This window comes from Halichoeres trimaculatus, unplaced genomic scaffold (genome assembly GCF_033239565.1).
Source record: "Halichoeres trimaculatus isolate MK-OKI-2021-1 unplaced genomic scaffold, fHalTri1.1 fHalTri1_scaffold_21, whole genome shotgun sequence".
In the NCBI taxonomy this organism is placed as follows: domain Eukaryota; kingdom Metazoa; phylum Chordata; class Actinopteri; order Labriformes; family Labridae; genus Halichoeres; species Halichoeres trimaculatus.
In genome coordinates this window covers 10,705,378-10,728,431 of record NW_027437199.1, presented here as the reverse complement: position 1 = coordinate 10,728,431, position 23,054 = coordinate 10,705,378, and the positions used below count along the sequence as shown (strand labels likewise).

The following is a 23,054-nucleotide window of genomic DNA, read 5'->3' as shown; positions in this document are numbered from 1 at the left end:
ATGGAAGAAAGGTGAGGTGACGAGACCCTAAGTCGAGCAGGTAACATTACCTCAACACAGTCAGGTTTAGTATCTTAAATGATTCATTAAAATGGAATTGATCGCCTTTTTTGAAAGACTACATGGTCAGAAAAAAAAGGAAAGTATTTGTGCTTGTATAATCTAAGAGGTGATTTCATTCCCTCAATGTCTATACCTCCAGCTGAAGTTTAATACATTTGGTTTGGCAATCTAATGATAAAAAAACAAACAAACTGCCAGCTCTATAAAGGGACTACCAACATATTACCATCATGATAATACTATCAAACCACAACAGTGCTTATGTAGCATTTCTTGCATGATAGACCTGCTGCACATCCTATGGTCTAAAAATTCAGCTTTAAATACAAGAATAAGGCTTTTGTACCATATATATTTTATCCAAAAAATGTTAAAACAAAATGTGGGAGAGCTGTGAGGGTGGACCCAACTGTAATTCATGCATTTTAATGCTTTTTAAGAATATTGTCATAATAAATTGCCTTTTAGTTTCATCATATACATTTGTTTTCATCCTTGTGGTTTACCTGCCTGTTGTAATATGAAACGTCAACCCCACCTTGTGGTTGGATGATACCACTGCAGAAACCAGGCATTTTGTATTCCAGATTGTTTATTAATTATTAATTAACATAGATACGACAAAGCTTACACACAATCTTAAAATTTTACTTCAGAAGGCTTTTATTGTTGTTTGGGTTTCTAAATAACTTCACAGTGAATGTGGGTACAAAAGTTTTATTCACAGAAGCAGCATTTTATCAGCAGCAAAGGGCTTTTTGTGAAGTAGCTACATGAGTCCTCGGAGGAGCTCAGTCTGTCTCAGGTGGGCACCTCAGGTTCTCGCGAGAAGAGAGAAAGCGGTGAGAGCTTATTTGTTCGCGCTCTTTTTACGGCTCTTCTGTAAACATAGCTGTTGAATCGTTTCCCGAAGCGGAGGCCGAAGGGGTTGAAGTTGAATTTGCTCCTCCGGTCATTGCAGAGGAGCTGCCGCTGCTCCTCGTTCTTCCGCAGAGAGAAGCAGGTGCTCGGGTCCTCCTCCACGAACTCCCCCGTGGACCTCCTTCCGCGAGCGTTGAGGACTGAATCTGAGGGAGGCAGAGGAGGACATTTAACAATGAATACATGCAGCCTGCCGCTGGAGGAGGCCAGAGGTTAGGAAGTGTAACACACTCGAATCACACTTCCCCTAAATCTTTCAACACAACCTTTTCTGTATTTCTTTTCTTTCTTTTTTTTTTAATTTTGATGAAAGGCCTACTTTTTGTTTACATTTTTTATCAAACTCTATGGTCGTCTTGTGTACTTCTTTCACCTTTCTAGTTTCACTCATCATTGCTCATCTTTTTTATGTGAATGCAATTTGTTATTCAGGTCATCTACCCCTCACAATGTAAAATTGATTGCACAAAACTTTGCATGTAGAATTAATTTTTAGTGTGTTTATCTCAACCTGATATAGTTTGGTCAAGCACTTTGGGCTGCAAGGTTTTTTCCAAATAACATCAGTATTATCACTGATATTTTACCATCAACATTAAGAGATAAAATCTATATTTATCTGTTGCCTCAGAATATCCTTAAATGACTTTTAAATCAGTCAAAAAATAACTATCAGAGAACATTAAAAGTTGAAATCACATGTGCTCAAATCTGTTTTCTCAAAAAGAGCCATGCCATTTACCACGTAAAAGATAATTATTCTTTGAACTTGTAGATTGTGTTAATAAGTATATCTGTCCTCAGCATCTGTATTCAATCTTATCTTCAAAGTGTTCAGTCTTTGGCTATGCACAATTTATTTCCGTAAACAAAGATTATTTTCAGTTTCTGTTAATGCCGTCAGTCATTGAGGTTATGGTTTTAAAATGAACTTGAATAAAATTAAAGGTTTGATAAAGTATTATGTGAAAAAAAAAAAAAAAAAAAAAAAAATATATATATATATATATATATATATATATATATATATATATATATATATATATATATATATATATATATATATATATATATATTTAAATGTGTATTTAACTAATAAATACATATAGTTTAGTTATTTTATGATTTAATCTATAGTTATTATTTTAGAGACAGTACTATAGTTATGCTTTAATTTAGAGATTGAAAACCATTGTGTTGTTTTGTTTTTGTTTTCACAGTTTGTGCTTCGGAATTAATTGTGCTATTTCACCAAAAGTATTATCAGACAAGATAACAAAAAGAAATGTAAATTTTGAAAGTAGATACAGTACCACTACAAAATAAAAAGAAAAATTCTCATTTTATGAGATGGTCAAATGCTTCATGTGCAAAATTAAAAAAATGAAAACAAATGATGAATGTGGTTAAATTTTTCGCATTTTATTTTATAAAAGATTAATTTTAGTCCAAAGAAAGAAGAAGAGGGACTGGTTTCAACACAAAGACTCTAAGTTGGTAAATGAAACCTGCAGCTGCATTTAGTCTTTCCATATTTAGAGTCAGGTGCCCAGACAGCACTAAAGTAAAGTCTTCAACGAAGTTGTAATAATTTTTTTTTAGTTATTTAAGTAATGACTTATTGGTTTCTTACCTGTTGCAGGTGTCCTCTGTGCAGAGTTGGAGCCCTGCAGAGCATTCTCACCTACGATCAGCCCGCAGACCACAACCAGAGCCAGCAGCCTCATGTCTGATATAAAAACCTGATCCCCTCTGTCTGTGAGTATGTTACATTAAAGTGTTACAATAGGTACTGACACCTCCACTCCTGTCTCACCTATTTTATATTTACACCAGGTGACCTCGTACGCACAGAGCTCTCGGCCAATCACAGCCGGCTGCGTCTCCGATTGCTAAATTGCAGAGCTTTCAGGAAATACATCATTCATGATCTACGCTTCTTGGAAAGCGGATGGCGGTGAAAGGTAACGTGTGAGTGCATGTTGGTGGTAAAAAAATAAATAAAAATGGGGGACTTCATGATCATTGTAAAACCAAACATGAAAATTGAGCCAAAACACGAGGATATGGAATTACGCAGGATGTAGTGATGACGGGCTGAGCTGTTTCTGGTGAACTCATATTTAAAGGTGGGTTCTGCAGGTGAGACTTCGGTGTGTCATCCTCGTATGTGTCACATGAGAGGACAGCCATTTGTAAATAAATTTGCAAACAAACACACACAGGGTGTGATTGGATGTGTGTACAGGTGACAGAGGGAGGACATGCAGCTGTTTTTTAAATGATGACATCAACATGATGATGATGATGATGATGATGTGCAACAGAGATTCCTGTCCTGACTTGAACTGGGGATGCAAATATCACATGCATGTTAAACCTTCCAGTAAAACGAAGTAAACAAAAATTGATGCATTTGGAGAATTCACCTGGTGTTATTTGACACCACTCTGAGTTTTCCTTTTAGGCTGATTCGACCTGGTCTACCTGTGGTGGTTTTGGCGATCTGGATGCTGGAACTGAATCATTCTGTCCAAATCATTGACCACATCATCAATCCGTGAATGGACTTGCTGTGCCTGCTTCAGTGACAGCACTCTGATCCTCCGCCCTCCTGTGCAGACCTGCCTTCATTCATTTCACAATCATACCGAGTTCATCACACACAACTCCAGCAGACCTTTAACCCTGCTGTGTGTGTGTGTGTGTGTGTGTGTGTGTGTGTGTGTGTGTGTGTGTGTGTGTGTGTGTGTGTGTGTGTGTGTGTGTGTGTGTGTGTGTGTGTGTGTGTGTGTTGTATATGTTTGTGCCTCCCCTCCTGTTGGCTGGAGGTCACTCTCAGTAGGCAGGTTGTAGCTCTTTGCCCCCGTCAGTCCCTTTTATCTCGTCCTGTTGTGTTTGTAGGTCCGTCCCGCCTCACCCAGGACCTCCACCTGCAGGCCTGTGTGAAGGATTCAGAGCTTTCTCAGTTTTGGGCTCCAGGTGGTTTCTGTTGGACCTCCAGAAAGACGCTCCAAGATGCCGCTGTCTCGTTCCCTGTCCATGTCGTCCCTCAGCGGGCTGCTGCCGGCCCTCGATGAGGACGAGCTGCCTGTGGAGGACCTGCTGCTGTTTGAAGTGTCCTGGGAGGTCACCAACAAAGGTAAAGACGCCTCAGTGCTGCATGTGTGCAGTATCAGTTAGTTCTTTCTGCAAAACTCTAAGAATTAGAAACTGAATACACCATCTTTGAATCAGCCATAGCAGAGCAGATTATTAGTTTCCCCTTATTGGGATGAACACAAAGACTTTAAAGGATTGCACACTTAAAGTCTTGAAACCAGATTTGGGTAAAACTTTGCCTCTTTGGCCCTCAGAGAGAGTAAATATTGAAATCCAGTCTGCTCCCTCTGAAGAGCTAAACATTAAACTGCAGATAAGTGGTGGCCGACTTTGACTGCTTTCAAAATTCTAACGTGGATAAATAAAATCAGATGTGCAAATATGAGAAACATAAATAAAGAGTGTTATTTTGTGAGAGGTGATGAACATGCCGTCAACTACACCTTTTATTACAGCTAAACATGAGTGTTCATGTAAAGATGGGTTTTATCAAAGATTTTAGCTTAAAAGCTTTTAACGTTTGACCTGTGCCTGGACAGTGGAGCAAATTTGAAACTTGTGACTTAAGAAAAAGAAAAATAAGTGCAGCAATTTCAGCAGCTGTCAGAGTTTGAAAGGTTTAAAATGAACCTTTGTGCTCCATGGAAAGTTGTATTCAGAGAGTGGAGGTGTTCAGGAGATGCATGCATATAGAAAACACCACTGTATATGCAAATTTAGCAGCAACAAATCTTTATAAAGCATCAAAATAAAAACACAGATCGTGTCCTTTATACGTCTAGGGATTGGTAAGGAAGGAAGGAGATTAGGAATTGATAAGATTTTGTCAATACCAATGCCCTTACTGATTCTGCTTATCAATCTGATTCTTTATCGATACCCTTATAAATTCCTGTTGTGAATTTTCTTGGTGCAAAAAGTAACTTTACAGGTTTTCTGTGTCAAAAACATTTAATTAAGAAATTCTCAGTATAAAAGAGCCTGATTCTGTGTTGGAGCGATCACCCTGATGTCAAATAATGAACTTTTACTGCAAAAGCATGCTTGTTTGCTTTTTTCCCCCTTTGTTGAATCTTCTTCCCGTGGCGATTTGGGAGGTTTACCCTCGATGACGCTGTTGCTGAGTTGTCCGTCCTATTGCATGCTCACTACACAAACATCACGTGTCGTTGTGGATGCCTGAACATGCTGCTACAGCAGAAATAAAAATGCTCAAGAGGCCAGTCACTGATGTTAGAAATGGTATTTATTAAAAACAGAAAGAAAAAATTAAACCAAAGCAGATATTGACAGATTGAAATACAGTTAAGCTTCTTTTGGGTTTCTGAACTTATGAAAGCATCTCAATGGCATTTCCTCTCTTTTTCTATAAAACTTTCCCATTTACTTTTCTGTCATAAGGCAGGTGTACGTGGTTGTAATCCAGTTCTCAGAGTTTGTGTGTTTCTGCGAGCCGGCTGTGGTTTTCAAACAGTTCAGAGGTTATCTCTCATTCTGCTGTTTTCTCTCTTATATAACAGCTGCTCTGTGATGCAGTTTTGACGTCAGTGTGAGCTCACTGACTGTCTCTGCTGTCATATCAATATTTGTCTTTTCATTGCCATTTACAAACAGAGGAAACAGTTCCACGTGTTCGGACTTGAATGGACTCATATGTCAACACCTAGAAATATTTTCAATCCGTATTACAAGTGTTCTGCATAAATTCTCCCCTGCAAAGCTGTGAAGATTGTTTAGCAACTTTTTTATCCTCAAGATGAACTAAAATGTGTCCTCTTCTCTTCTCTGTATTTGATCCACAGTGGGAGGGATCTACACAGTGATTCAGACCAAAGCGAAGATCACGGTGGATGAATGGGGGGAGAACTTCTTCATGATGGGGCCGTACTTTGAACACAACTTTAGGACGCAAGTGGAGGGCTGCGATCCACCAAACCACGCCATTAGGAAGGCCATGGATGCTCTCATCCACCACGGCTGTCAGGTGAGAGGCTTCAGAGTACAGAGGAGAAAAAAGACCAAATAATCAACATCTACAGGAGAAAGAAGCAGTGTACACATAAACACTGCACTAATCCTTATCAAAAACTCCCCCCAAAATTTGAAACAGTAGAAAAGGGACCATTTTACAACAAAATCTGATATTATTTCTGTCTCTTTTTGTACATTTTGAGAGTACATCTGACTTTTTACAGCTGCAGTGTCTCATGCCACAAGGTGGCGCTCAATTACCAAACATGCTCTTCACTGTTTTTGTGTTGAAGGCAGCTGACTGGTCTGAGCAAAAACCTGCATCAAGATGGACCACAACTGTTGTATAAAAATGGGTTGTTGAGGACTTTTCTCTCGCTTACTCATTTTAACTCTTGATTAGATGTTTTTCTTTCAAGAACTTTTGGTTAGTAGGAACATTTATGGAGATATGCATGAAAATAATTTCATTTCAGGTCCACAGGACGCTAAACTACTTGTTTGAAGAGGCACTGGGCAAGGTGCAGGGCTACACCTGAACAAATTGCAAGTCCACGCTTCCCCTCGATTCATTGTCACAGATTAATCCAACAAGAATTTGTTGAGATTGAAGGAGAAAGCTGGATTACCAGAAGGGAATCCCCATGTGCACATGCAAACTCCACACAGAGAGGCCCAAACCAGGATTACAATGTTCTTATTAACACTCATCAAGCAGCTCTGAACTCCAAACGGTATCACAGAATCAGCAGATGTGGCGAGGTGACTCTTTTAGTGCAGATTTAGTCACATGTTAATGTTAAATACATTTTTATTTTGCCTTTTTATGCTGCCAGAGTGCTTTTGAAAGTTGTACAACACTGATCTTGGGTTTTTGTGGAGTTCCTCCTTTAAAAATGGGTTCCTCAATCCTCAACTCTATCATTTTTAGGGCTGGTACAATATTCTTGCAATTTGATTCTATTATGATTTTTAATTAAATTGCAATTCTTTGAGATTTATGATTTTGTGATTTTCCTATAAAATGCACATTATTCGAGTCAGAGAGGAACATTTCACCCTCTGCTGGAGAAAAGTGGTAACTTTTTTCCAATCCAGTTTATAATCAAAGACTGGAATAAAGAATTTGAATTAGAAAAAAAAAGAAGATTTTTTGACAAAAAAATCACGATTTTGATTTTGGCAAAAAAAATCCCAATGTATCGATTTTCAGTTCTTTCTCCCACTCCTAGTAATTTGGTTTAAATCAATGCTGCAGGTTCACTTTGGTCGCTGGCTGATCGAGGGCAGTCCCTATGTGATCCTGTTTGACGTGGGCTCTGCTGCCTGGAACCTGGACCGCTGGAAGGGGGACCTGTGGCAGACCTGCAACATCGGCCTGCCCCACAGCGACCGAGAAGCCAACGACGCACTCATCCTGGGCTCCCTGATCGCCTGGTTCTTCAAAGAGGTGTTTTCCACATCCAGCTCTTGTTGATGCAGCTTCAAACTGTTGATCTGTGGATTTTTGTGAGCTCTGATGTCCCGAACTTTGTCTCATCTTCAAATTTTTACAGTTGACAGACCAGCTGGGAGACAAACAAAACGTGATCGCTCATTTCCACGAGTGGCAGGCAGGTCCAGGCCTCATTCTGTCTCGCTCCCGAAAAATTCCCATGGCGACCATATTCACCACACACGCCACCCTGCTGGGACGATACCTGTGTGCGGGAAGCGTGGACTTTTACAACAACTTGGACAAGGTAAGAGGGCAGTGAGTCTGGTCAGGGACGTCATGAAGATAGACTTACTAGTATTTTAAGCTGGTATGAGTGTGAAATGGACCACAGGAAGAAACAAACCTCTCTGTGATGTGCAAGCTGCTTGTTAGACTTACCAAGAATAAATGTGAATCTTTCAGTTTGTGCCAAACAGCCTTAAATCAAAGCCTCTTTTCCATATTTAGCGCTGTTATATTTAGCAACTTGAGAAGTAATATAAATTTAAAAAAATAATAAAAAATGAAAATTTCTGGTTTAATTGCATTTCAGGAAAGTTTCCTGAAATGCTTCAAGGAATTAGCAAATGACAAATAAACACTGTGAAACTCAAACAAGAACTAACTAACTTCATGCTCACATTTCTGCTCTCTAATATTTGTCCTCCATTCAAAGGTTCAGGTCAAACATTGCCGGCTTTACACCCACTTAGAGCATCATTAGTAATGTTGAGCTGTGTGTGCAGAGGTTGGTGTTGTGTGTGTGTGTGTGTGTGTGTGTAATTGGCTCTGCAGTCACTTCCTAAAGGTCAGCACGCACCTAAAGGCCATTCACAGGCTCATTGACAAGGAAGGTGTTGGTTACCTGAGGGGGAACTTCATCTGTTTTATCGATGGAATCAGATCATTGTACATTTTCAGTTTAATGAACTAACACACACACATGCTCAGTTTGTACTGGGAGGATAGAGGAGACTGCCTGAGAGTGAACTACACTAATCAGCTGTAATGACTTAAAATTAAGTAAAGACGCTTCTAAATCTCCAGCTCCTGTTGTGCCCAAACAGTGGGGTGAATTACCAAACTCTATACGATCTACAGAGTCCCTTTCTACTTTAAGAGGTGTCTGAAGACTCATCTGTTCAGGGAACACCTAGATCCTTAATCTGAGCCTTCTCCTCTTTGTCTTCAGGGGCAGAATGAGTCAGATGATCTCAGACCCAGCTCTCAGTGAATATTTAGCACTGGTTATTGAATGTTGTTGAAGGTTGAACTAGGGATGCACCCATCCAACTTTTATTTTTCAGATACAGATTCTGATACTTGGGCTTTGGTATCCACCAATACTGATACTGATCCAATACCAGTGTTAGATAGTAATCTGCATGACCTACTGTGGGATAAGACTGGTAATGTTGTGGGTAAAAGGCAAAAAAATGAGTACATGGAATAACTAAAGTTAATATTTATTTTGACTTTGAAATATTTAAATGTTTACCGTCAAAACAATTCATCATAAGGTACACAAGTTCTTTTCAAATGTAAACTTTCTGTTGGTAATGCAGCAAAAAACCAAGCAAGTGCAGCAGAGGCAACATTTCAAATCCAGTAGCATAGAGCGCTGGTAAAAAAAAAAAAAGGAAAGGGAATAGATCTGTTTCCCTGGATCGGCACCATGGATCTCTTCCCACTGATACCAATCCAGCTTTGAGGGGTACCGATACACTGATCATTGTCGGTATCCCTAGGTTGAACTATAGTGTTGCAGCAACTAATTGTTGTTAGTTATAGCTAAATTATTCAATTCAATTCAATATTACAGTTCAACATTGACAAGGAGGCCGGTGAGCGGCAGATCTACCACCGTTACTGTCTGGAGAGAGCAGCGGTTCACTGCTCTCACGTCTTTACAACAGTCTCTCAGATCACAGCCGTGGAAGCCAATCACATGCTGCACAGGAATCCAGGTGAGGAAACGTTTCACTGATGCATCCTTATACTGCGTTATGAGCTGTGTGTAAAGAGTTTCAAATGAACTGTTAATGTTTGTGGCTGTACCAGTCTGCATTTCTAATAGCCAGCAGGGGGCATCCAGTGGTGGGACAAAGAAGTCTTATTGACATCTTTCTTCTCAGCTGATCCATTCCCTGAGTCAGCATTTTTCATTTAAGCTTGTTGTATCAATTTCTTGTTTCAAGCTTTTTAATGCATCATGATGTTTGTTTAGTAAATTATACCTCCATTTAGAGTCACATTGACCAGAAAACAGGGGAGGAGTAAGACAGGAGAAACCTGTCATTAACAAGTGCCACAGCTACAAAAAGATCGTCTTGTTCAGGAATATTTTGTGCTGACTCACTTAAAAGAGTGATTCATTTTTCAGTAAGAGCTTAATTTACACCAGAAAACCCAACCAATGTATCACAGCACAGCATATAGCTTATTTTACAAGCTAACATCAGCTTTGAACTTGATGTTGCTGACCCCTTTTCTTTGCATTTGTGTCCTGAAATGGCTCAAAGAGAAACAATATGGCTGCAAGCAAGTGACTGAAAATGTCTATTTTTTTTTTCTGCTTATGTCTGCAAACTCCGCGTTGTTTTGTTTTTGAGGGGAAGCACTTAAGTGTGATGATGTATGTATAATTTCTGCAAAACTACCCATGTGATCAACCTGACATTTACTCGTAACACTTTTGGCCCCAAGGAGGTGAATCCAGAGATTTTGGCTTCCAGTCTTTTAGCACTCTGCTAAATTTTGAAAGTAAAAAAACTTAAACCAAACCTCTGCTTGTGTTTTTGAACTTTTACAGATGTGGTTACACCAAATGGTCTGAACGTGAAGAAGTTTTCCGCCGTGCATGAATTTCAGAACCTCCACGCCACCAGCAAAGCCCGTATCCAAGAGTTTGTCCGAGGTCACTTCTATGGGTGAGTGAAGTTTTTGTCAGTTTTTTTAAAAAGTGCGCACCTCAGAAAAAGATAACTCCTCCTTGACTGCATTGATGGCCCATTTAAAGCTGCCTGTCCTTAAGCTTGGCTGTTTTTCTCCGTCGCTGTAGCCATCTGGACTTCAACCTGGAGAAAACTCTCTTCTTCTTCATTGCTGGCCGCTACGAGTTCACCAACAAGGGAGCAGATATTTTCCTTGAATCACTTTCCAGGCTCAACTATCTACTGAGGGTAAGAAACTGGGGTTCTCTGCAATGTTTTTATACATTTTAGTTCTTCTGATGGACAAAATGACTCTTGTGTTCATCAGCACAAGGGAGCACATTGAACTATAAAGAAATTTGCCGTCTACAGGCAGTCCAGAGTCCCAATGGATCTTTATTTTGCCCTTTTTTTCTGCTGATTCTTTGTTTTGGTTCCCAAAGGTCAACAGAAATGACGTGACAGTCGTAGTTTTCTTCATCATGCCTTCTAAAACCAACAACTTCAATGTGGAGTCACTGAAAGGACAGGCGGTACGCAAACAGCTCTGGTATGTCTGTTTGTTTTACATCACACTGTTACATAATACTGTAAAGCAAAACTTGGGAACAATTGTAAATCAGGTTTACAGTATTTAAGACTTAAAATGTCTGAAAGTCTTATTTTTCACTCATGACAGGTCTTGAAATTGAAATATCTCTCTATTTGTGTCAAAGTACTTAATCAAATCTACATCTTGTGTTTTTTTGTGGTTTAGTTTGTCCATGTGACTTTTTGAAACATTAACATCTGATGTCTGTTTATGCTGGGTTATGGCCTTCCTCTCTCTGTGTATAGTGAGCTTTTATTTTGAAAGCGAACATCAGTGTAATTTCCTGCGTCGTGTTTGTTTGTGACTTAATTTGCCATTATTTGTTTTATCCCAGTTTTTACCTGTAGTTTTTCTAAAGCTGCTTTTGTTTTGACTCCCACAGGGACACAGCTCATTCAGTGAAGGAGAAGTTTGGGAAGAACCTGTATGAAGCCCTGTTAAAGTAAGCACAAACACCAAGAGTGACCCCAGAACTGCACTGACTTTACGCTTCACATATCACCATCTTTAGCTCTGCTTCTGGGAGATGAATGAAGATCATACATGCTCTCTGCCTTGTGTTTGACTGTTTTCTGTGTTTCAGAGGTGAGATCCCCGACATGAACTCCATTCTGGACCGAGACGACTTCACCATCATGAAGCGAGCTATCTACGCCACGCAGGTACTGGGGTATCTCGATCATTCCTCTGTTTACAACACACAGTGGTTATCATTATCATCAGGAGTTTCCCTTTTTAGTCCAGATTTTGTTCTTTCCTGTCTTTACTTTCCCCTTTTTCTTTCATCCTTTTAAGATCCGTCTGCTGAATTAATTACGATTCATGTCTTTATCCCGCCTTTGAGTGTTTACTGAGGGTTGACCTCGAGTATTTGTAACAGAAAACTCACAAGACCTTCCTTTTATGGGTACTGACCGAATTCTGTCAAAAGTACAGGGTACTGATTCACGTAAAATCAGAATGTACCATGTTTAGGTACCTAAACCTGTCCTTGTGACTGTGAGAGAGTGGAAGAGTAGCCGATGTTCCTTGCTGGACATGTACACAGCATTGCAAGGTTATACATCGAAAAGTAAATATGTTAAATTGAAACACAAGAGATTGTATTATTAAACAATTTGATATTTTTTACCACATAAACACAAAAAAAATACTGAAATTTGGTAGCATTGAGTACCGATACCGTTTTCCAGGTACCGGGCATTGGTACCGTATCGTTTCAAATGTGAAAGGTACCCATCCCCAACTGGCAGACAATCAAACCTTGTCTTAATTTACTGTCCGTATTTGGAAAGTATCACAATCAATATCCAGCATCTCCTCTGTGAGGACTTCCTTAAGTGTGCTTCACTTTCTGGCCAAATTAGGGGTGCACCAACCACAATTTTCTGGCTGATCCCCGATCTTCAAAAAGCTTGACCTGTCGATACAGATTTTTATTTTTTATATGTTAAAAGTGACAACATAAACCTTCAATGTTCCAATCTTATTTTGTTGAAAATCAAATCCTTGTGTTTTAACTTTAACAACAAATGAAGTGTCCTGAGTTTTAGCTCTCAGAGCAAAAAGCATCAATGGCTGGCTGTCAGACCTACCCAGAGGTGTAAGATCAGTTTATGTAAGAATGGGCCAATCATCGATCACCAATCCCCCAAAATGAAGGAAATTGGCTTGATCAATCATGCTTTGGGAAGTCTAGGCCAAACCCAAACTTGTGATGTCAGCCTCGAGATAATAATCTTTTTAAGAAAAGGTGAAGGATAGATATTAATCAAGGGAAAAAAATACATACCAACAGGCTGAACACCTGAACACCTCTGAAAGGACCAGAATATATTAAAGAATGTTGCAGTCAACCCACATCTGATGCTGATTCACAATCTATGCCTGTGGAGATGGATTCATCAGCCTCTTCATGGTTGTAAGAAACAGAGCAGCTCCATTTCTTTCCAGTCTCAGAGTAAAAATAGCCACAGAGACAAATAGGATCCCTGTAAAGGTAAGTCTCAACTGGCTCTCTCATATCCTGCTCCCTTTTTATGAATGGACGAGTCAACGACCCCCTGACCATCGTCGAGAGCGATGGCCTCTTCTAGAGATTGAAAAGCCAGAGAGGGGATTCCCTGTGTTGAAAGTATGAATGAACGTACCACAGCCAGGCCAACCCAGGGTTAATTAGCCTCCAGGACATGCGTCAATAGGGCGGCTGTGTTGAGGTGATGTATGTTACAAGCAAAGTGCTCATAAAAAGGTCTTATTTTCAATTCTGTAATGGACATCAATAAGGCTGGGAAATGTGGTGTGAGTGGTATTGACTGGGGGTGTGTGACCAATGATTGAACACAGGCTTGATCTGCACGAGAAGCTGTTAGGATTATTTCTGGCTTTGTCATTTTTCATGTTTATTCGTCCTTGTTCTCCCTGTCCTGTTTTCCAATTTTAACCTCACTTATTCCACGAACTTAGACATCAGACAGGTTCTCACTATTTGTCTGAATGTAAAAGAAAATCAGACTTGAAACATTTTAAAGATTTTACATTTCTGTTTGATGAAGCAAAACAATTTTGCTTCCCTAAAAATGTTCAGTGATATTCTAAATTATTCAATAACCTGAGAGGAACAACTCATTACTTTGGAGGATTAATCTGTAAGTGAGCGGACTCGTATACATCAGTCAGAGCTTGTTCCAAATAAACACTGTGCTGAAGAAGTAGGTTTGGCCTTAGGATCTGAAAAGTGAAGCTGGTTTCTTTAGTCTTGTTCAGAGGTGGCCAACCTGTGACTCGTGAGCCGCATGTGGCTCTTTCCCTTTGGGTGTGTGGCTCTTTGATCCATTTATAGATATATATATATATATAGTTATGAGTAGTTGTGCGCCAATCAATCTTTACTATATACATATATGGATCCCAATGTTGGAATCAGTTGGGATTGATACTTAAGTTTCAGTTTCTCTTCTCTAGTACGAATTAAAACACACAAACACAGTAAATCTCGCTTTGAAAATTGGAAATGTATTGATTTTCATTTTATGTCATTTTGTTTATGTGTGAGAGGAAGTGTGTTTGTAAGACCACGTCTGTGACGTGGCTCTCCCTAGTACCACGGTAATTTTTGTTGCTCTTGGTCTCTGACTGATTGGCCCTCCCTGGTCTTGTTAATCACCAGCAGGGGTCAACTCTACTGGTTACTCAAAAAAAAAGTCTAGAAGAAGAAAGTCCAACTTCTCAACTGACTTATTTCCTCTAGTTTGAAGTTTAGGTGCCCCTGTTCCTCCTACTCCAAAGTGAAGCCAAAATACTGTCCAATAAGTAGTGAACATTTGTGTTGCAGCCGGTAGAGTATGAACTTTCTTGTGTAAATTTTATGAAAGCGTCCTACCCTGAGGCCCACCCTGTGGCCCACCCTGTGGACCAATCACAGGGCTTTCATTCTGCATTGTTTTAAGAATGGAATAGAAAATACTTGATTTATTCTCGAGGGAAAATTCAGGAAAAGTCACAGCAGCAATCGAGAATACAAAAGTAAGAAAGTGTATAGAAAGTGCAAAAAGGTCCATATGCAAATAGATGCTGACAGCTTGTCCATCATTCTCCAGTTCAGCCAGCCTCCACCTCCACAGGGTCCAGGACTGAGCTTCCTTAGCAGTCTGTTCAGTCTCTGTCTCCTGGATCCTGTCTGCTCGCAGCAGGTGAAGCTCTTCCAATGTGGCGTTGGTGTCCAGTGTTAGCTCCGTTAGCCATGTCTGTGAATAGCATGATGCTACTCTGCCCTATGGTATTCCCTCTATTGCTGGATTAGCACGTACGTTCCCATTAATGATGGATTGAAGGACAGATCCATGTCGTCACTTCTTAGCTCACACTTCAGTACCAGCACGTCATCTTCACCTCCTTCTCCTCACCTCCTTCTCCTCACCTTGATGGGAAACATCCGGCCTTGCACCAGTTAGCACTGACATGCTACAGGCTGCTAACAGCTAATTTCAAATGTAAACAATGCAGCCATGGTTACATGTAGGATCTCCAGACAAACACAGGAGCAAAGATAGTAATGTAAACCCATGTTCCATCTGTTAGCATGAGCTTTGTGACATACACTGCAGTCAATCACAGTAGAGATAGCGCCAATTATGTGTCTTCACTTTTCAGAAAGCTGTTAAGTTGTCTGTCTTTTTTCCTCCATCTTCTCTGAGTGAAATGATCAGAGATGTGTGACCTCAATAAATGTGCCGCTGGTTTTCCGTGTGATGACGTGTTGGTGTGCGGCAGTAATCAGATATCATTAGCCTGTTGTTTAACTAATGTTTCCACTGATCAATACTCCTCAGGATCACAGTCTGAAAGGTTACCAGTCGAGCACCGTTAAATCAAACACTCATTATTTCTGCTCTCCTCACTCCACTGCTCTAGGTGCGTTTCCTTGTGTGTGTGTGTGTGTGAGAGGCCATGTAAATATCTACGCTCAGTGATCAGCTGCAGAAACAAACACTTGTTCATTCAATATCTGTCTGCTTCGATCTTTAATCTTGATGCAATGAGAGGTTATTGATCACTCATTGTGATCGTTGTTGTTCTTGAGGGTAAACTGATTCTCTACAAGAACTCATTTAATTGAGTAAGTGCTGTTACCTTAAACTTCCCATCAGGATATTATCTCTTTAAAATAATTAAAATTATGTTTTTAGTCTGAGGATATGAGACCTTTGAGTCCACATACTGTCCACCCTTTAGTATTGGGATCCAGAGGGGGCCACATTTGCAGGAGATGATGGAACCAAATAGAAATGAGGGGTAATGCTAACACCAGAATACTAAACAAGGTGTGTCTCAATACTGAACCAAACAACTTTGAGGTCCCTTGATGGTTGCAGATTGTTGATCACCACAGATTGTTTTCTGCTGTCTGTGGGTCTTGATGGGATCGTAATTTTTAAGATAAAAATCATGATTACCTCCGCCAAGGGGTTTTTGTTTTTTTGGGAGAGTTTGTCTGTGAACAACATAACTCAAAAAGTAACAAATGGATCATGATGAAATTTTCAGGAAATGTTAAAAATAGGATAAGAAAGAAGTTACTTAATTTTGACGGTGATCCAGATCACCGTCTCGATACAGGATTTTTTTTTAGGATTCTTTATCATTGTGAGATAGGACCGTTTTCACCATATGTGTATATAACTCCACCATAAATAGTTGGATTGCTTTGCAAAACAATACAAGACAAGGTCACCATAATTTCTGACAGATGTAAAAGTATGATACAGATCCTAACAATATTCTGGATACTAAGAGCCGGAATATGAAATATGTACTGGGTCATCATAAGTTTCCAACACTGTCAGGTGACAAATTATCGTACAAACCTGCAACAAACACCAAATTGTAGCAGACAGTCTGCAGAAAGGGAGTATAACATTAAAGTAGGACTAAAGTGTTGCGTGACAATCACAATATGCTTGGCGGAGGTCTGCGCTCTCTTGAGTGCTTTTCTAGTTTGGAATTAAAAGCAGACACCAAACTGTCCTCTTCAAACAGAGACACACCCTCCCTCCAGTGACGACTCACAACATGCTGGACGACGCAACAGATCCCATCCTGTCCAACGTGAGACGCATCGGCCTCTTCAATGCCAGGAACGACCGCATCAAGGTGGGTGAGAGGGACTTTATATGAACATGTGAAGAATTTAAAGATTATACATTCTTTATGACAGGTCTGATGTGTGCTTTTATAAATTGTGATGACTCAAACCCTTCTGTTTGTCCTCCTCTCAGATCATCTTCCACCCTGAGTTCTTGTCCTCCACCAGTCCTCTGCTGCCCATGGACTATGAGGAATTTGTCCGTGGATGTAACCTCGGAGTGTTCCCGTCTTACTATGAACCCTGGGGATACACACCTGGTAACCTTTAGTCGCCCGAGATTTTATATTTTAAACCTCATTTTCTGCATCACTCTAACTGATGCGGAGGACTACAAACATGGCACAGCCCAGTACTTCCTCTCAGCTGTTGTTCTCTCTAGGTGAATGTACTGTGATGGGCATCCCCAGTGTGACCACCAACTTGTCTGGGTTTGGCTGCTTCATGAAGGAGCACGTCTCAGATCCTGCTGCCTACGGTACCCACACACACAAACTTTCATGCTCAAGTCTGCCGTTTTATTGAAAGAGTTAAGTTTCCTTGCATCTCTGTCAGGTATTTACATCGTGGACCGGCGGTTCCGATCGGCGGATGAGTCCTGCAACCAGCTGACCCAGTTCATGTTCAGTTTCTGTCAGCAGTCTCGGCGTCAGAGGATCATCCAGAGGAACCGGACTGAAAGACTGTCTGAGCTGCTGGACTGGAGATACCTGGGACGGGTGCGTCTCTGGAGCACAGAATACTCTTTTTTTTTTTTTTTTGGTGAACATAATTTAGATTTATGTGGGATTTGAAAAATCTTAATTTTGTCAGAAACAGAAAAAATAAAATGCCTCAGATTATTACCTTGAAGGGTTTTAAAATCAATTCTTCAGAAAAAATTTACAAGATGTTAAATCAGTTACGGCTGACTTTTATAATTGTGTTTTTTTTTTTTTATGTGGTTTGCAGTTTTACATCAACGCCCGCCGCCTCGCACTCAGTAGAGCTTTCCCAGACAAGTTCAAGATGGATCCCATGGCCCCTCTGAAGGTGAGGAAGTTCGTTCAGGATTGAGAACAGCCGTCAGAGTCTGTGGTGAAATAACTGATAATAAAAGAGCTTCACATGCATGACCATGAGAAAGCTCTCATGTCTGACACATGCAGGAGCTGCTGGGTTTAAACCACACCTGTCCGCTTTAATTGACAGGCTAACATTTGGATGATTGACAGCACAGCATGCTGGAGTGTGTGCATGTTCTCCCTCCACTTTCAGACAGAAAGTGCTCTGGTTCACACTCATCTAGGATTCGATTGAATTCTGTTTCCTTCTTGAAACGTATTTAGATGAGTACTGCTTTATAACAAGAGTCTTTGAGGTGAACAGAAAGTGTGGAAACAAAAGAATTAAGTATGAGAAAGGAGTGGAAATGGGGAAAATGAAAAGAAAAGGCAGATCAAGAGGAAAAAAAGGAAGGAAAGGCACAAAGGGAAGTAAGATACTCACCTAAAGAAAAGGAAGCAAGAAAGCGACTGTGAGGAAAGGAAAGACAGAAAGGCATTTAAGAAAGCAAGAAAAGGAGGATGGAGAAGTAAAAGGTGTGATTATAAAAGAGCAGAACAGGAAAGAGGGTAAAGATGAAGGTGGAAAGAAATTAAATAAAAGGTGTGGAGGGGAGATCTGGAAAAAAGTGAGGAAGGAAATATTTTGCCAAATGAGGAGACGAGATAAAAAATGACAGAAAGAATAAAAAAAGGAACGAAGAAAGAAAAAGAATAAAAAAAGGACTTTTAGAAATTTATTATTAGAGGAAATAAATGAAAGGATAGAGGAAGCTAAAACAAAGGTAGAAAGAAGTCAGAAGAAGTGTTAGCTTCCTGGTGTTGCCTCAGCTCGGCCCATAGATTGTGATTGGTATTTTTGAACTAGAACTCAACAGAAAGATGATAAAATGTCTAAAACTCTTGTAAAACGTGAGGCTGGATGATTAAAAATACCCTCTGGCTCCACAGTCGGACGGTTTCCGTTACCCTCGACCATACTCTGTGCCTCCCTCCCCCTCCGCCTCCATCCATTCCACCCCTCACCACAGTGACGTGGAGGATGACGATGACGAGCCCTACGATGAAGATGAGGAGGCGGAGAGGGACCGGATGAACATCAAGTCTCCGTTTGTGCTGGGAGCCGTGCCAGAGGGCAAGAAGAAGCAGCCGGGAGAGTCAGGAAACTGAGGATGATGTCTCAGCGCTTCGTTTGATCACTCGCCCATCTCTCCTGCTTTAACTCACTCTATTTAAATTCCTGTTTCAAAGTTTCTGCAAAGTTTGTGAAAACAGCTTCTGTTCTGAAGTTCCCCAGGGCTCCATGTTAGGCCCACTGTGATTCACAGCAGAATAAAATGCATTAAAGAAGTTGTACTGTGTTGTGATGCTTCTATCCATAAACTGTTTGCTGTGCTGGATTCATGCTCTTTTTGATACTATGATGAGGAAATGAGCTTTTCATCTCATAACTGGAGGATTTTAGGGTCAAACATCAATGCAGGGGGATAACATATACATTTAACTTCACAGTGCTCTTTTTTCAGTTTTTGGAGCATTAACTGTTTTTTAAAACAGTTAACATGTCTCCACCTCTTTCTAATTTACAGAAATGTAGTCAAAATTTTGACTTTGGGTTACAAATAATGCAGACTACATAAGGCAGACTTGAAAAGAAGCTTCCAGTCAACCACCTCCTCCAGTAAAACTCTACTTTAGACATATTCTTTAATTCACTTGACAGCAGAGAAATGTTAAAGCCCAACCAAATAAAGACCAATGGCAATATGAATTCAAACTTTTTATTAAAACATCACATTTTTGACGGACTTAGAGAACAAATATTAAAAGCAGCTCCCTCGCCTACAACAGCTGTACAAACAAACAAAAGCTGATCAGAAGTACTCTCTCTTCCACACCGGCAGCTCTTGGAAATACATGTCATCTGGGTTTTCATCGGCTGGAGAACCAAGAGAAAACAGAAGTATTAAATTACGATTTGAAGGTATAGCTGAGTTATAAGGACACAAATGTTTTCAATCAATCCCTAGAATAAAAAAAAAAAGCTGGCTGGATGTAATCCTGTTTCAGCTTCCTGTCCAATTCTACCAGAATCAGAATATCACCTTTAACATATGTAACCCAAAATTTAATTTGAGAAATAAAGAAATAAAATGAAAGGACATTTCTACAAATGCAGCTCCCTGATACCAAGTAATGGTATCATAAAGTCTTTATTTAGAAATTTATCAAATTATATAACAAAAAATAAAAAACACATTAACACAAACAGCCAAGAAATTCAGATAAATCCTTGTTGAAGGCTGATGTGTGCTGATGTTTCTCTCACCTCCCTCTCGGGCTTGCTGCAGGAAGTTGAGCAGGACAGTAGCTGCTTGATCCACGCTGAGCTTCTCAGTGTTCTGACTTCGGGTTTCTGACAGGGAGAACAAAACACAGATTAAACTCCAGGTGAGAAAAAAACAAAAATGATCACATCTGCAGGTGAAAAAACATGTAACCTATGAGAGGAGATGAGCAACAAACAGATTATTTCTACAGGTGATAAAACCCCAACAAGGATTTCTATTCACCAGGGAGGAAACAAACATTTCATCCCTGACGGGGAGTATTTACTGAGCACAGATTACTTCTGAAAACAGGTTAATCTGACATGGACAGGACAATTACAGAACTATTTCTTCTGAGTAAACCAACTAAAAATACAGTTCATCCTCGACAGGGTCAAACATCTTCTTTCTGCAGGTAATAATCTCTGACACGGATGAAAATCAAACATACTTAAACCCTGACAGGGAACCTGCACTAATCTCAGATTATCTCTGACAGGGTACGAACACAGGTTAGCACCAATGTAAAACAAACAAGAAAACATCTCTACAAGGTAACTTGAGCAGATTATCTCTTACGGGGAAAAACAGGCATCTCTGTAATAATTAAACTCTGTTAAAAATACATTTTTTTCCTGAAAAGTAGCTAAACACAATACACACATTACCTCTGACAATGAATAAACACCTAATTTATATTATGCCAAATAGGGAACAATCACTAAACAGATTTTAAATCATCAGACATGAACTAACTCTATCAAAGATTAAACACAAAACAGATTATCTCTGACAGAAAAGTTGATTCAGTTCAAACACCAAGTGGATTATTTCTGGAAAGTAACAGGCTCTTAACATTAGTGATCTCTGTTTGGTAACAAATCCTAAATTTGGATTACCAATGAGGGGAAAGACCCAACACAGATTATCTCTGAGAGTAAACAAACCAAACATAAATAGTTGTTTTCACTGCAGGCCTCGGCTGACTCCTACTATGATCAGTTCTGGAAAGTTTTTTTTTCTAATCATTCCTTTAAAATTAAGACTAACAGAATGTAAAGAGCGCAAAAGTTGTTGTTTTTTTTCCTGTGGTAATGTTTGTATAATGTTTGCATGTTTGTAACAAGTACCCAAGTGTAATGTGTCATAGACGTCTCCTTCTTTTCGGTCCTCTGAGATGAACCTGCGTCCCTCTGGAAGAAAATTAGAAAAAAATACTTGTTTTGCATCTTTCACTGTTCTGTTTGTGGGGATTTTGGTGTCTATGGCTATGTGTGTTTGAAATCTGCTGGAAAAAAGCAACTTTTTGGCACAGGGGCCTTCATCAGGGCTCTCTACACACACAATAACAACTATTCTGGTATTACTCTCTAGTCACATAGATATGAACCTGATTGACTGGCACTAATAAAGTTATATGAGTTTATACAATTTCACATAGTAGAATGGTTATGAATTAGTGTAAACTTCTAAAAATCAGGTACATACGAGTGCCCTTCAGATACAGCATCGCCTGCGGGGTCCAGTTTCTCCTCTGGAAAGAACCCTGAAACGAAGAAAGAGTTAAAATTGACATTTCATAATCTGCTCCTTCAGTTATTAAAACCAATAGAAAAATTCTGCCTTACCTTTGGCGCGCTCCATGACTGTGAGATAAACGATGCTAGCAGTAAAAGGGTGAGTACATAAGTGATAGTGATCGTCTTTAAACCCTGTGGGAGCAAAAGATGAATGTGATCAAACTTTTGATTTACAGTTATGAATCTTGCAACACTCTTAGAGTAATCTGGCACGAGCGTCGCTGTGCGTAATGGGAGGATTACGCGCAGGGTATGCGCCTCTAAACCAAAAATTACTTCTCAAATTAAACAAAGACGCATTTATCAACATAAAAAAAAAATGTACACAAAACTTTTTAGGTCATGCATTTAAAGATTTTCCCCCTCCTAAAATTTCTAAATAATTCAACATGAAACGGTTTCTTTAAAAGGGAAAATCTTCAGGCAGATTAGAGTAACAAAAACTTTACGCGGTGTGTTTACCTTCATGGTGCCAGAGATGCTGTGCTTCTGGTATCCTGCAGAGAGGATGAGAGGAAACAATTCAGGGCTGGGATCTCTCCTCATGTATTTATATCCTCCAGGGCGGGGATTTCTCCGAGCTCGCGCTCCTGCAGCCATAGGTCACGCCAATTTGATGGATCGGAGGCGTGTAAAAAGCTGAATGAACCGAGTCACGGATCAATACCGCTTCATTCATTGAGTAGCAGAGTCAACTGTAAATATTTCTGAATTAAAACAGCTGCCATAAGCACTTTCTGCTCCTTGGTGGAGTTTTATGACTCATGTTGGAGCTCCAGGCCCTGGTTGTAAAACCATGGTCCGGCTGTGTCACTGCCTGTGGATGTAAGTGGTAATATTTCCCGCCCTGTGGGATTATTGATATGTTTGCACCGTGCTCACTGGAGCAGAACGCGGAGAGATGAGAGCTGGATTTTATGAATCAAAAGGCCACACTTCAGATAATAAATGGAACTACACGGATATCATTAACTAACAGAGAAGACAGCAGACTGAGGGAATGAGAGAAACGGTTATTAGAAACACTGAGGTGAAGGGTTCAGGCCTACACAGGAAGACAGAAAGTTATGTCCCAGAAAATCCTATAACTGGACAAAAATAACTTTAATTTAAGTTGATAGCAGAGGATGCTTAACAGCTGACAAAAAAACCTTTGATTTATTTTATTTTAAACCTGTATTTGTCAAACTAGAATAAAAATGTTGCTGTTTCAGTTGAAGAAGGGTCAGATTCCTCCTAGGTATAGGTGTTTACATATTTGACTGTCAAAGCTGGTTCTGCCAGCACAGTCAGAGGAGCGATGGAGAAAATTCTTGAGATAAGTCAGGAGCAGCAAATTCACCAGCATGAATGCTTTTCACACATAGTGAATCGGGCAGCAGAAAAGGTCCAAGGAAT

General features: G+C 39.9%; 3 protein-coding genes across 5 annotated transcripts; 1 reads left to right on the top strand and 2 right to left on the bottom strand.

Moving 5' to 3' along the window:
* Positions 1 to 740: 740 nt before the first annotated feature.
* kiss2 (kisspeptin 2) lies at positions 741 to 2,762 on the bottom strand. The gene is made up of 2 exons (XM_074698144.1): positions 2,618 to 2,762; positions 741 to 1,130 (listed from the first exon to the last, which is right to left on the bottom strand). Exons 1-2 carry the CDS (start codon positions 2,709 to 2,711, stop codon positions 865 to 867), a joined length of 360 nt encoding a protein of 119 aa, XP_074554245.1. The 5' UTR covers positions 2,712 to 2,762; the 3' UTR covers positions 741 to 864.
* Positions 1,094 to 19,037, top strand: gys2 (glycogen synthase 2). Of its 2 annotated transcripts, none has more exons than XM_074698142.1 (19): positions 1,094 to 1,196; positions 2,627 to 2,742; positions 2,821 to 2,948; positions 3,889 to 4,126; positions 5,889 to 6,070; positions 7,316 to 7,507; positions 7,614 to 7,799; positions 9,357 to 9,501; positions 10,347 to 10,464; positions 10,596 to 10,716; positions 10,911 to 11,017; positions 11,442 to 11,501; positions 11,643 to 11,721; positions 16,598 to 16,711; positions 16,837 to 16,963; positions 17,086 to 17,181; positions 17,259 to 17,422; positions 17,655 to 17,735; positions 18,698 to 19,037. In XM_074698142.1, the coding sequence occupies exons 4-19, from the start codon at positions 4,003 to 4,005 to the stop codon at positions 18,914 to 18,916; spliced, it is 2,115 nt and encodes a 704-aa protein (XP_074554243.1). In that variant the 5' UTR covers positions 1,094 to 1,196; positions 2,627 to 2,742; positions 2,821 to 2,948; positions 3,889 to 4,002; the 3' UTR covers positions 18,917 to 19,037. The 2 variants fall into 2 exon arrangements, with proteins under 2 accessions (XP_074554243.1, XP_074554244.1); XM_074698143.1 differs by having other exon boundaries at positions 2,821 to 2,955.
* Positions 19,038 to 19,554: 517 nt separating this feature from the next.
* Positions 19,555 to 22,164, bottom strand: spx (spexin hormone). 2 transcript variants are annotated; one of them, XM_074698612.1, is made up of 6 exons: positions 22,119 to 22,164; positions 21,705 to 21,788; positions 21,565 to 21,622; positions 21,207 to 21,269; positions 20,076 to 20,162; positions 19,555 to 19,685 (listed from the first exon to the last, which is right to left on the bottom strand). In XM_074698612.1, exons 1-6 carry the CDS (start codon positions 22,122 to 22,124, stop codon positions 19,621 to 19,623), a joined length of 363 nt encoding a protein of 120 aa, XP_074554713.1. In that variant the 5' UTR covers positions 22,125 to 22,164; the 3' UTR covers positions 19,555 to 19,620. The 2 variants fall into 2 exon arrangements, with proteins under 2 accessions (XP_074554713.1, XP_074554715.1); XM_074698614.1 differs by lacking the exon at positions 21,207 to 21,269.
* Between the last annotated feature and the right edge of the window lie 890 nt (positions 22,165 to 23,054).

Excerpts from the sequence above, each read along its gene's own strand:
- gys2 (XM_074698142.1), top strand. The coding sequence starts at position 4,003 with ATGCCGCTGTCTCGTTCCCTGTCCATGTCGTCCCTCAGCGGGCTGCTG. Across the intron at positions 6,071-7,315 it reads TCATCCACCACGGCTGTCAG|GTTCACTTTGGTCGCTGGCT; the intron begins GTGAGAGGCTTC and ends TCAATGCTGCAG. Across the intron at positions 17,423-17,654 it reads ACTGGAGATACCTGGGACGG|TTTTACATCAACGCCCGCCG; the intron begins GTGCGTCTCTGG and ends TGTGGTTTGCAG.
- spx (XM_074698612.1), bottom strand. Across the intron at positions 21,623-21,704 it reads AGTCATGGAGCGCGCCAAAG|GGTTCTTTCCAGAGGAGAAA; the intron begins GTAAGGCAGAAT and ends TCTTCGTTTCAG. Across the intron at positions 20,163-21,206 it reads CTATGACACATTACACTTGG|AAACCCGAAGTCAGAACACT; the intron begins GTACTTGTTACA and ends TCTCCCTGTCAG.
- kiss2 (XM_074698144.1), bottom strand. The coding sequence starts at position 2,711 with ATGAGGCTGCTGGCTCTGGTTGTGGTCTGCGGGCTGATCGTAGGTGAG. Across the intron at positions 1,131-2,617 it reads ACAGAGGACACCTGCAACAG|ATTCAGTCCTCAACGCTCGC; the intron begins GTAAGAAACCAA and ends TGCCTCCCTCAG.